The sequence below is a fragment of the Netta rufina genome (genome assembly GCF_964035555.1).
Source record: "Netta rufina genome assembly, chromosome: 3".
Taxonomy (NCBI): Eukaryota; Metazoa; Chordata; class Aves; order Anseriformes; family Anatidae; genus Netta; species Netta rufina.
The window spans coordinates 18,508,180-18,521,919 of record NC_140125.1 but is presented as its reverse complement, the minus strand read 5'-3'; the positions used below and the strand labels follow the sequence as shown (position 1 = coordinate 18,521,919).

General features: G+C 41.2%; 1 protein-coding gene across 1 annotated transcript in view; it reads left to right on the top strand.

The window, feature by feature from the left end:
* ALK (ALK receptor tyrosine kinase) overlaps positions 1 to 13,740 on the top strand; it is a gene marked incomplete at both ends in the record, with an annotated part of 285,765 nt that overhangs the window by 214,035 nt on the left and 57,990 nt on the right. Inside the window, 2 exons of the mRNA XM_084285117.1 lie at positions 9,108 to 9,239; positions 11,317 to 11,417. Coding sequence (XP_084141243.1) covers positions 9,108 to 9,239; positions 11,317 to 11,417 — 233 coding nt within the window. The remainder of the gene's footprint in view (positions 1 to 9,107; positions 9,240 to 11,316; positions 11,418 to 13,740) is intronic.

The window sequence follows — 13,740 nt, the reverse complement described above, 5'->3', positions numbered from 1 at the left end:
TAACAAAATCCTGATCAAAAATTGAAAGAAAGAATAGCTTAAATAGCTACATGCCTTATAGAGTAACGAAACGTATAGCTTGTTAGTGCCCTTAACCAAAATGTAGCACCCTTAATCAGCATGTGGCAGAAGGAAGAGAAAGAAGAAAACTTCCAAGGTAAGAAAAATGAGTAGAGGCAGGAGGTTGTCTGTGACCAGCTCCTACTCCTGTCTTTGTAATTACTCTTGTTTTCGATTCTCTCTTCAGCAGCCAGTAACTGAATAACATAAATCAGAAGCTAAATAGCAATCTGCATTTTCTGAAAAAGTTCTCTATGCCTAAATATTTCTGTAAATGTGCTGCTTAAATTAGATACTTTAGGACCATCCATTAACCATCTTGAAAATGCCTTGTCTCTTTTTTCTGTACCTTTATGTGTTCTACCTCCACTGCATTTCCTTTTGTCAGTCTACAGATATTGAGGAGTGGTGGTTTTTTAGCTGTGTAGTTAATCACAGAAACAGTGTCATCACTGCTGTCCTGCAGCTGCTTAGAACCAATAATGCTTCATATTACTGGTATCAAAACTGTTTTGCCTAAGAACTTTACAGCATAGATCTAAAAAAGAATCAAAGAATCACAGAATGGTCAAGGTTGGAAGTGTCCTCAGGAGATCATTTGATCCAACCCCCCTTGCTCAAGCAGAGACACCCACAGCAGGTTGCCCGGGACCATATTCAGATGGCTTTTGAACATCTCCAATGAGGGAGACATCACAGCCTCTCTAAGCAACCTGTGCCGGTGCTCTGTCACCTGCACAATAAAGAAGTGCTTCCTGATGCTTTGACAGACCCTTTCTATGTTCCAGTTTGTGCCCACTACCTCTTGCCCTGTCACTGGGAACCACTAAAAGGAGCCTAGCTCCATCTTCTTTGCACCCTCCCTTCAGGTATTTATAGGCATTGATAAAATCCCCCTGAGCCTCCTCCTCTCCAAGCTGAACAGGCTCAGCTTTCTCAGCCTTTACTCACAGGAGAGGTGCCCCAGTCTCTTGATCATCTTCATATTCAGACTTCATAATGGTATTCCTATTTTCTACATTTTAATTTAAAATACTTAGTCAATTATGCTAATGATTATGTTGAATGCATTGTCATTTCATTAGAAGTGCAGAGACATATTATTTACCATTATTTAAGATGGATCAGGTATACGTCTGGATATACAGTCCTGTCTAGCTGCTATAAACGGTTCTGCCTTGCGAGGGTAATGCTGTCCATGCTAGTGGGAACAGTAGAGCTCCAAGGTAGAGTTGTACTAGTCACAGATGCAAACTAAATGCCATCATAGGGTAGGTCAGGCCTCATGAAACATGCTTGCCTATTATTTTCAAACACTGGATGCACCTGTGGCTGTTGTCTTATCAGTATTCACGAATAAAGAGTCTGGCTCTGCTTTTGCCATTAGCTGCTAGGCTGTATCCCATAGTGAGCCAGGTGGTAGGGTGACCAGTCCTGCTTTCAGATAAGCTGTCCACGTGGGTTTATTTGGTTGCCTTTTAGCCATGTATGCAGCATTCATCCATAGCTATTGGCATGAAGCAGTATAGCGCTTACAGCTATGTTGGCAAAGTATTTACTGAAAATATAGAGAAGGTTAAAAGCAGAAGATACTTAACCACCTGTTTAGCAGAATGTCACTCCCCAGCTTGAGAAGAAGACCACATGGCTTGTTTTAAACCACAGGTACTGGCAATGAAACTTTTTCCCTCAGCCAAAAGACCCAAAAGGCACCATCTTCCACTGCAAGAAACAAAAATACAGGCTTGCCCTTAGCTTGCAAGTGCTTGGGTTGTGGATATGTCTGCTTAGCCACATAAAACCTACTCGGTTTTGTGGCTGCTTTCTCTGCCTCTTTGCTGTGTTGAATATCATTGGCATAAAGCTGCTTTCACAAAACAGAAAAATAATGTTTTAGAAGTCAGTTACATCTGCATGGCAACCCAGCACAAAGCATATGTCATCTTTCAGCATTTCACTTGCCATTTTAGTTCTGAGCAACATGCATGTTACCACCAGCTTTTTGCAAGTATGACAAGAAGTGATTCAGATGTATAAAGCAGGGAAGGGAAAGGGTTTTCCCAAGCACTTCTGTGTACACAAAAGAGCTGTCAGAAAAAGATGTAGCCATGCTTGCAACTGAGGGGAGAGCTTTTAAAATAACCATTAACTAAAGGTCATGTAAAAAAAGAATGTAGTTTGTTTTTCAAAAAAAGATGTTTTCTTGTTTTTCCTTCCAGTCTTTTAGCTGTTTAGATGCTTCTCTCCCTTTCCCTCTCCCTTTCCCTTTCCCTTTCTCTTTCCCCTCACTTGATTTTTATTTGTTTCTTAGCTGAAAAATATCTCCTAAAGCCTGTTGTTTGTTAACATCTCTTTATTTCCCAATAGCCAATGCAAAGTCATGGTGCTCATTCTGCATGCAACCAATTAGTCTTTGTAGAGAATGTAAAATTAGACAGGGGTGACCCCTGGAGAAAAAAATGTTGCTGTTTGAGTCATAATCAATTATTCTCACAGGAGAAAAAGACAGCTTCAAAGACACAGATGTAGAAATAGATGCCGAACTGTGTTGATCTGTGGTCAGATTTCAAAAGTTTACAGACTGATAGAAGCACCACACTGGAAGTTACTTTGCAGGAGCATACTTTGCAAACACACATTAAGATTTCAGATAGTGGTGGTCTTATGTCTTTACTAGTAAATTCCTGATTATGAATCACAACTTACTGCAAAAAAACAAACAAACAAACATTTTTTCCTAGTGGAGCAGAGAATCATGTATGTAGTATGCATGGTATGGTACAAGACAGATGAAAAGTTCCATTCTTTATTAATACTTATTGATACAGGTCTGCACTACCAAAGAGGAGAATTTGTTTCAGTAGTTTGGTACTTCTCTTTTTAGGTAACAATATCTTTGCTTTTGGTTCAAGAATCTTTTGCTGCAGGGCAGCAAGTCTAGGCAAAAGTAAAAGTTTTACTGAAAAAAAAAAAAGTAAAAAAAAGCATTCTTTAACTAGTCTCTAGTCTAAAACTATCATACTTTCTGCTCAGGTTTTGTTTTCCACCAAAAAAAATCAGCCTGGGAAAATATTGTTTAATCAGGCAAAGCATGTATGAAAGTTATGGATATATTAATATGAATATTACTAAATTGAAGTGATGATAGTATATTTATTATCTGGAGACCCACAGCTTACAGGATTCACCCAGGACATGACAAACCCAGAATTGATCCTGTTTTCTCTCTAAGTGAATTTGGACACATATTTCTGGTTTCCATTGAAAGTTTCCAAGACAGTGTGGTCTGGAACATGCAGTTTGAAAAAGGGTTACTCATTCTCTCCTGGTGTTGCTCTTCCACATTTTTTGAATGTTACCTGGAAGATAAATTGAAAATACTGTGCTCCACCTTTCAGATGAATCTCATAATCACTTCAATTTTCACTCTTTGCCTCAACAAATATTTAAGAATGTTAAACAAAATGGAATCACGTTAACAGGTAAGATAGGAAGGACTACTATCTGATTCATATTAGCAGTGACTCAAGCTTCAACTCTGTATAGTCAGAGGAGTGCACACACATCTGTCAAGAAACAGATGGCAGCTAGAATAGGAAACTATAAAGTTTGAATTTGTGATAACATGAGCAAGTGACCAAAAAAAAAAAAGAAAGGATAATTAATTCTACAGGAGCCAGTTTACTTTCCATGCAAAAAACAGTTGATTCATTTACGTCCTAGAGGTAGTTGCAGCCCAGCAGATTCTCCCTGCAAGCAAAATGAAGTGTAGCAACCTGTTGCATTGCAGTGCTCTCTTAAGGTTCCTGTCATGCATACACAAATTCTTTTGTTCCTTTCTTGATCAAAACCTGCACCTCTAGCAATGAATTTTAACTACTGGCAGTTCTGAATTTAGCAATGCCTTCCAGCATTAAAGGAAAAGTCTTTGTATACTGTGTTGAATTGTATTTTCCCTTTCTATACTTCATTTCTGGTAGAATTTGTCAGACAACTTTGCTAGCACAGAGGCAGTCACTGAAAACAAGCTCACGTTTAAGATTCATGTGCTTCTTTAAATTGTTTGAGTAGGTGATCTTTTTGCCTTCTGCGATTTTCTCCTACATTTTACATCTTTACATTTGGTAAAGGTCTATACACAGATGAGTAGTCTTTTACATTTATATCCTTTATAACACATGTCTGGAATTTCACCCTGAATTTTAAACTATAGTACCTGTTCATTTACACCTGGTTTTGAGTCGAGGCAGACAATAGAGAACCTTCTCCATCTGCATCATAAAATACTCCAGTTGCTAATTTTTCTTGCTATTAAAGGATGGAAAATCTGAGTTAAAGTTTTTAACTTTAAAAAAATCATTCTTTTAAAATCATTCTGAAGTCTTGAAAATACTTGGTTAAGAACAAGTTTAACACCCTACAGCTTCTCTGTACATTCTCACTCAAAGAAAAGCAGAGACTTGCATTCTTATAGTGCTTCAGTGTGATTGGATTACTCTAAACTCTGTCCCAAATCCACAAACAGCATCTTACTCTTAATGAGTTCTAAAGCTTTTGAAGTTTCTGACACTGGTGATAATATCCAGCATGACAGGTTTCAGTAGATATAACTTCTGACTCCTGCTTTAATTGATTTTATAATACGGTAAGATTAGCTTTCCCTCATCAGTGCAGTGTTTATGCTAATGTGAATTTGAAGCATAAGCATTCAGAAAATTGAGGAGTACATGTTAACGAAAAAGTGCTAGCCAAAGTGCTCTTTGTGAAGTAGTAACAGATGGAATCATAGATGCTGTATGTATATAAAGTAAGATCATAGAATCATAGAACCATTCAGGTTGGAAAAGACCTCTAAGATCATCTAGCCCAACCTTTAACCTAGTACTAACAAGTCCACCACTACACCATGCTATTAAGTTCTACATCTACACATTTCTTGAAGACCTCCAGGGATGGTGACTCGACTACTTCCCTGAGCAGCCTGTTCTAATGCTGCACAACTCTTTCAGTAAAGAAATTTCAACTAATATCCAATCTAAACCTCCCCTTGCACAATCTGAGGACTTTTCCCCTCATCTTATCACTTCTTGCTTGGGAGAAGAGTTTGATCCCTGCCTCACTATAACCTCCTTTAAGGTATTTGTACTGCACGATAAGGTCTCCCCTTAGCCTGCTTTTCTCTAGGCTAAATAACCCCAGTTCCCTCAGCCGCTCCTCATAAGACTTGTTCTCCAGACCCTTCACCAGATTCATTGCCCTTCTCTGGACATGCTCCAGCACCTCGATGTCATTCTTGTAGTGAGCGGCCCAAAACTGAACACATTATTCAAGGTGCGGCCTCATCAGAGCAGAGTACAGGTGGGCAATCACTTCCCTATTCCTGCTGGCCACACTATTTCTGATACAAGCCAGGACGCTGTTGGCCTTCTTGGCCACCTGAGCACACTGCTGGCTCATATTCAGCTGGATATTGGCCAATACCCCCAAGGCCATTTCCGCCAGGCAGCTCTCCAGACCCTCTTCCTGTAGCAGTTCATGAGGTTGTTGTAGCCCAAGTGCACTTGGCCTTGTTGAACCTCATACAGTTGGTCTTGGACCATCGGTCCAGCCTATCCAGATCCCTCTGGCCCTCAAGCAGATCAACATTTGCGCCTAACTTGGTGTCATCTGCAAACTTGCTGATAGTGCACTTGATCCCCTCGTCCAGATCATTGAGAAAGATACTGAAGAGAACTGGCCGCAGTACTGAGCCCTGGGGGACGCCACTAGTGACCGGCCTCCAAGACAGAGCAGTGTTCAAGGCATCTGAAAATTCATAAAAGATTAATTTGTGGAGGAGGAATCAAATTTTCTGGGAAAGTAATAGGTTCTTATTTATGTCCTTACTTGTTCATCTACAGCGAGCTTTTTCTGGCCTCCAGGCAAGGATTACTACTTAGATGACTCCTCCTGCTGCTCTGATTTGTTTACATCATCCCAGATAACATAGGACCATGAAATGAATTCAGCTGGACACCAAGCCAAGCTGTTTCAGTAGGAATTCAGGGCACATTATAATTTGTCATTTTCTCTGGATCTCAGCCTCAGGCTGCACAATGAAATATAATCAAGTTCTGCAGAGTGGTAAAACACAGGGAAGCAACTCTCAGCTTAACAGCTCTACATCTAAAGACTAGGCTGAATGAATTTGGAGATATTTTAAAGGGAAGATTCGAAAACCCCTCAACTCAAGTACAGGTTCTGATCTTTACATAACAGATTTGCATGACTGTGGAAAATAAAGCAGTAAAACATGGCTCTCACCTCTATGTCAAGTTCCAGGTTCAAATTTGACCTTACTAATAATCAATAGGTGTCATTTGTCTCAGTCACCTCTGTGAAGTGAGTTGTTTATTCAGGCTCGTAGAAAATCAAATATTCCATGTCTAGACAATGCAGGTGTGTTCCCCAGGTCTTTTCTCAGGGTAGACCAAGGAGTTTCCTGTTCAGATGTGTGCTTGCAGCCCAGAAACCATTCATATCCTGGGCTGCATCAAAAGAAGTGCAGAAAGGTCAAGGGAGTTGATTCTCCCCCTTCTACTCCATTCCTATGAGACCCCACCTTGAGTACTGCATCCAACTCTGGGGCCGCCAGCATAAGAAAAACATGGACTTGTTAGAGCAGGTCCAGAGGAGGGCCATGAAGATGATCAGAGGGCTGGAGCCATCTCCAGTGAGGGCAGGTTGTGAGAGATGGTGTTGCTTAGACAAGAGAAGAGAAGGTTCCGGGGAGACAATAGTTGCATACCTGTACCTAAAGTGGACCCACAGGAAACATGGGAAGGGACTCTTCTTCAGGGACCATAGTGACAGAAAAAGGGCTTTATGGTCTTAAACTAAAAAATGGCAGGTTTAGATTAGATATCTACTGTGAAGTGTGGCGAGGCACTGGACCAGGTTGCCTGGAGAAGCAGTGGATGCCCTCTCCCTGGAAGTGTTCAAGGACAGGTTGGATAGGGCTTTGATCAACCTGGTCTAGTGGAAGGTGTCCCTGCCATTTGGGGGGAGCTGGGAGGGAAGGTAGAACTAGATGATCTGAAAGGTCCTTTCCAACCCAAATCATTCCATGATTCTATGCATAAATCAGAGCTGAAGCCCTGTGAGCAGTTATTTAATTGAGCTGCAACCTCAGTCGGAGAGTTCTGATGAGATGTAAACATCGTGAATTATCTGGGGTCTGGGCACTGGTGCCTTATTGTCTGGCACAGACTTTATAGATAGAATTCTTTCCTCTGAAGATGTCTTCATAATCATGAAAAAATCTGAGTTCAGGAACCTCCTCTTCTCATAGGGAAGCTAATGAAATTGCTGGTATAACCTGGCCAAACTTAGGAGTTTGTAGTCTAACCAACTCTTTGTAAGTCAAGAAATTTTTACTCTGACTTTGACAAGCAGTTGAAAGGAAAAACTAATTTCCTGTATATATGGTTTTATAATGTGTTCGCACATGAAATTTCATTTTTATCTTGCAATTTCAAACAGATTTCTGGTCCCATTTTCTTTCCTTTCAAGAAAAAATAAAAACCAACAAAGACATTTTTCGGGGAAGTTGAGGAGAATAGAGATGGAGAAAATGAATATGGGTTACACTGGTAGCTAGCACAGAGCTGAGTACATAATGGTGTAGAAGCTGTGAGAAGTCAAGAATATCATCAGCTCTTTTACAGCTAGTTCTAGTCATCAGAGCAGTTTTCTTTTGCTTACTGGAGGAAAGACCACCCCCACTGAGTATGTATGTTCAGGGGCTTTGTGCTGCCAGGTTCAAGGACTGGTTAGTCTATATAGCAGGACATAAGGGATGATCACTCTTCTTTGCTTCTCTTCTAGCATCTTTAATGCATAACAAAACTCTGTATTTAAACTGTATCTTTTTCTCCCAGGCTACTTTTGTACTCTACCTTTTTCCCCATAAAAGACAGTTTATGCACTTTTTACCACTGGGAAGCTCTCTGGTATGTGGCAGAGTTGTCAGCTTCACCCTGGGTGCAGATTTTGTATTATAGATCATTATTTATTCACTGAAAGTGAAAATCATGTTATAGTGGTAGTGGTTTTACGTGGTGTTTTACAAGGTTCATTTTCTGCTAAAATTACTTAATAAGGTCACAATCTGGCCTCATGTGGAAGAACAGAAATGGAAAGGTAGAACCTGACAGCAGTAGAGGCTATGCATGTTTATTAAGGATGATGAGAAAAATGATTTCACAAGTTTTCAAGGAAATGGGTGAGTTGTGAGCATGTTCACCTGTGGCAATGTAAGTCTACATCTCAGGGCAAAAGGAGTAGCGCTTTGCACATTTTGTAAGAAGAACTTGGGATGTGCACAGAAAAGGAGATGGAGAAGGCGTGAAGTTGTGTTGCTTTGCATGAGATGACTATTATTTTAAAACCAGTTAATTTAAAGGCAAAAAGATAATGTGTCTTTATTGTATGGAGCTGGAAACTTGCCTGAAATCCCAAGCCAGTGACAGAATGAGTGGGCTTCAAATCCTGAAAGTATTACTTAAAATAAACTGTTCTCTTTTCATCCATTCATCTCACCAAACAGATCCACAGGTACAAAAAATGAAGCACAAAAGGATTTAGTGCTTTACTCCATTAAAGGCAGCGTTCACAAAGAGGAGAAGCCACAATGCTGAGCTGGACTGACTTAGAGATAGCTAGAGACATGGAAAGGAAACACGTTAGGAAATATCATTGTCCAAAATTTCCCTGGCTGTAGAGCCCAGGTATTTAGGAGACCCCACAGGTTTACCAAAATATGTCCTCCTCCTTGGGTTTGTCAAAATTTGGGGGAAGTCACTTATTCTAGGGGTTGCTTCCCTCACCACCATCTTCCCTACAGTAAGGCACAAGTGTGACTCCACAAAGAAGGATTGAGTAGCTGTAGGGTTGCCTGCATGTCCCTGGACAACCCTGTCAGAATTGTCAGCTTCTCTGTGTGCTCAGATATCTCATCCACGGCTCATCTGGGTTCTTCTGTATGTGTGTGTCTCTCCTTCTTTCAGAAAATCTTCCCCCTGGCTTTTACTGTTCATTTGAAGAAGGGGACTGTGGCTGGATACACAGCTCATCAGCATCCCGTGCTTCTCCATGGCGAATTGGAAGTCCAGACTATGATCGTTTTCCTTCAATAGAAGGTATGTGAAAGTAAATAGCAAGTGCAGAGAATGGATAGCAGAAAAAAAAAAAAAATTAAAAAAAAAAGATAAGCAAACAGCAGGGAGATGGAATAAAACACGAGTCACATTTTCCTGTGTGATTATGTATTCAGCCTCCAGTGAAACAAGAAACACCTTTCTACTACAAGTGCTTTGAGCAAAAGACTATCCTGCTCACTTCTTATCTTGAGGGTACAGACTGGTACCTCAGGTTTCCAAGACTGACACCAGAGAGAGTAGTCCTGACCCTTTCTAAAAAACTTCCCATGAGGTATTCATCTTTGTGCCCCCCTACCATATTGATCTGCTTGTATGTTTATGTTTTTTTTTTTTTTCTTTCTGATTTACTTCTTCCATTTCTATGTTCTGCTTCTTTTTCCCCTCACACAGACTTCTAAATTTTCCTCCTCTTTGCTCTGTTGTCCCTTGAGTTCCAGTTCTATGTGTAACTACTGTGTATTTGCTTCCACTACCCAAATTCCAAGAGTTCATTTTTAATCGATCTCATACAGCCATTGAAGGTTTATGCCTTGGTCATTGAACTACTGCTGTGGTTGAGTTTTGACAAACAGACTGCCTGCCAGGATAAGTTTTTCCTAATGCAATAATGTAAATCATAGAAGGCATTTATTGCTCAGGCACAGAGGATCTAAAGGGATACCGTAATAACAGCAGAGTTAATGGTGTATAATCCCAGCATCGATTTCCAAAGTTAGATCCAGAGTTAAACATGAAGAGTGAGATTCTCTGCTTTTATGTGAACTGGTGTAGGCTACATGCAGCTATTCTGATTTATGCCACCTGATGGCTCAGCCCACAGTATTGCAGACCACAAAGAGATTGATGCATAGGTAAACAAGGAAGTAAAGTGCCAGAAAGAGGTAGCTGTGGGGAGATTGCAATAAAGTGCTGCTGATTTGTGATCTGTCTGTGCTGTAGAGGCATTTTCAGTGTAAGCCCAAATAACCAGGCTCTAAGCAGTGGCGCCTTCCTGAGCTGGAGGGTAGAGCTGAAGTAGTGCAAATAAACACCTCTCCATCCCGAGCTGCCACGGAAGAACTGTAGTGTTACTACTGCCCCTGTTCCTGTGCTGGGTCTGACTGGGATGGAGTTAGCTTTCCTCACAGCAGCCTATGTACTGTTGTGGTCTGCACTTGTAGCTAGAACAGCGTTAATATCACACCAATGTTTTGTCTATTGCTGAGCAATGCTGGCACAGCATCAAGACTCTCTCCAACCCCCCCCAAAGCTCATAGACTGGGGGTGGGCAAGACGTGGGGAGGGAACATCACCAGGGCAGCTGTCCTTAAATTCTCCAAAGGGATATTCCATATGTCACACTCAGCAATAAAAGCTGTGAAAGGGGAAGGAGAAGGGAGAGCTCTTGTTATGAAAAAATCTGTCCTCCCAAACCACCTCTATGCATATTGAGGCCCTGCTTCCCAAGACATAGCCAAACATCACTCGCTGATGGGAAGCAGACAATAATTTTCTCTCTCTTTGCTCATGTGTGGCCTTTGCTTATTTCTTCTCTTTCTTTTCCCTTTAATTAAATTATCCTTATCTCAGCCCATGAGCCTTTATAGTTGTGGTGGAGTTTAGCTGTCCATCCTGGTAAAAACACCCCAGTTCCTCTGGTTACAATAAATGATTAAAGGAGTAAAGGGACCTCAAGCTGAATTAATAGTACACTGCTGTTATTTTGACATTGTTTTGTTTTGTTTTGACCAAGCTAAATATATTTGTTTCCAAGTTACTCTTTGTTTATAAAAGATTCTTTTTCTTATTCGCACTTGCAAGGAATATGAATTTGAAGTCATGGAGGAACAGAAAATAGCTGTAAGAGGAAAGTAGTCAGACTGCTTAAATATGTTTCCTGAGTATGCCAAATTGGTAGGTGAAACTGCATCCCTAATGAATTGAAAAAAGCTTTCTGCTGTCTGGCATCCTGCTGTAGTAGGAGCCAGCTTACATAGACTTTAGGAAGGTTTCACGAGCCCCAGAACCAGAAGAGGTGAGTGCTGCAGTTTGACATTCTTCCTGCTCTTTTATCCAGGTTGTGGGCTGATCTTTGACACCAGCAAAGCACCAGCAACGGCAAACACTGCAATGACCAGCACTGCATTTCCAGCTCCTTTGAGGAACTCCCCCTGTGAGGCAAGTCCTAGTGTTTTCTTTTCTTTTGCATATCAAGCTTTTACAAAGTGTTTTAGTGTGTCTAACTGGTTTTCTGTTAGGGTATTCCATTGTTTCCCCTAGCAGAATGGGTCTTCCCAGGCATCCAGAACTCATTCAAAGAGGGACATTTAGTTAAAGCAGCAAAAATTTAATGGTACCCATATATCAGCTCGAGCTGGGTGCCTCCAGGGAGGAACCTTGCTCAAAATTTTCCCTGGGTTCTTATACCTGTACAACCTTTTTTTCATCCCCTATAGTCCAGTCATAACACATATACATTGTGTTCCTTCAGACTGGTGGCTCTTTGTTGCAGGAAACCATGGCTTCTTTTATCGCCCAGGACTGGATGGCTTCTGTTATCTCTCTAGGCAGGCTGGCTTCTGTTATTGGGGCAGGCTCTGATCCGGTGCCATCCTTGTTCAGCACACCCTCCCCCTTCCCCATCGGTGCCACCCAGGCCCCCCCACAGTGACTCTCACTGTTGCTCAATCACCATTATACACCAGGTTCAGGTGTTGCAGAGCTCATGCTGTGGCCTAAAGCTTCACTAAATTTACTCTAGTGATGTGAAACAATAGCTATCTGAATTCCTTACATACCAGCAGCTTGTTTCCCTTTCATTTTCAAATATAGGTACTGATCTGTGGACCAGCAGACACTTTCATAAATGGTTTATCTGTGAAATATACTTAATTAATACCACTACGTGGTTATCTGCTTGAAATGCTACAAAATGTTCTCTGAAAAGCTTGGCATGTCTCGTCTTGATTGTATGATCTCAGATGATGTATTAGCAATCTTCATAATTAGGAGTATGTGCTGAGGGTAGGGCAGCAGCCAGTGTTGCATTAATGCAAAGAGGAAGAAGCTTACTGCATGAACAAACATTGCATTTGCAAGATCCAAGAAAGAATTGGCTTCAGGACTACCCCAGAGCCACTCAGAAAATACAATGCATTCTTTCTGTAGTACGGTTGGGATTCAAGCTGGCAGGTCTTCAATAAGCTTGCACCTCACACCTCCCAGTCCTTATATAGGCCTTATTCTTAGGAGTGCTCAAGTTAGCAGCTGCAGAGATTAATTCATGTAGGATGGAACCAGGCTCTTACTCAAGAAGAACTGTTTACAGTCATTAGACATCAACTTAAGCAAGTATATCAAGGCTTGCCAAATAACCCTGCTGTTGTGGTTTAGCCCTGGCAGGCAGCTAAGCAGCACAGAGCCATTCACTCACTCACTCTCCCCAGGTGGGATGAGAGGAGAATCAGAAAGATTCTCTTCTCACGTGAGAACTCATGAAGTGTGAGAACTCATGGGCTGGAATAGTTTACTAGCTAAAGTAAAGGCCCCACACACAAGCAAAGCAAAACAAGGAATTGACTCACTGTTTGCCATCAGCAGGTAGGTGTTCAGCCACTTCCAGGGAGACAGGGCATCATGCATAATGGTTTCTTGAGAAGACCAACTCCATCAGTCCAAACATCCCCCCTTCCTCCTCCTATACCCCAGCTTTTATTGCTGAGCATGATGTCATATGGCATGGAATGTCCCTTTGGTCAGTCTGGGTCGGCTGCCCTGGTTGTGTCCCCCCTTTCAACTTCTTGTGCACCACCAGCCTCCTCGCTAGCAGGGCAGCATAAGAAGCAGAAAAGTCTCTGGCTCTGTACAAACACTGCTTTGCAACCACTAAAAACATTGGTGTTTTATCACCATGTTTTCATCAAAAATCCAAACCACAGCATTGTGTGAATCTTTACAAAGAAAATTAACTTTATCACAGCCAAAACCATGACACCTAAACCACAACACCTGGTTGTCGTTTATGAATCAGTGGTATTTAACCCTTAGCTTTAAGATATCCTGTCTGCATCTTTTTTTCTCTGGTCTATAGCTTCATAGATTATATTATGACTGATGGTGTTTATTTATGGCTTATGATTTTGAATCACAGCTAGTGACTTAGACCATTTCACCTTGAATGCTCACTCTGACATATCACACAAGCTTCTGGATCGTGGAGCAGGGTTGTTTGAAAATTGATCCTAACAAGACAGTTTTTTGTTTGTTGGCCAAGCATTGAAGAGACAAAAGAATCAGATGCTCTCTGTTCCACTGATCTTAAAATGCAGAGAGGACAAAAATGGATACATTAGGAAGTTCTCTGTAATGAAAATAGGAGAGAGTATTTCTTTGGCTTGAAGTTTGGTTTGGTTCACTTCTGTTGTGTATCTCATATCATACAGTTAAGCACAACTGGGTTTGCTCTCTTGATATATTCATGTCCTCCTTCTTTAGGAAATAC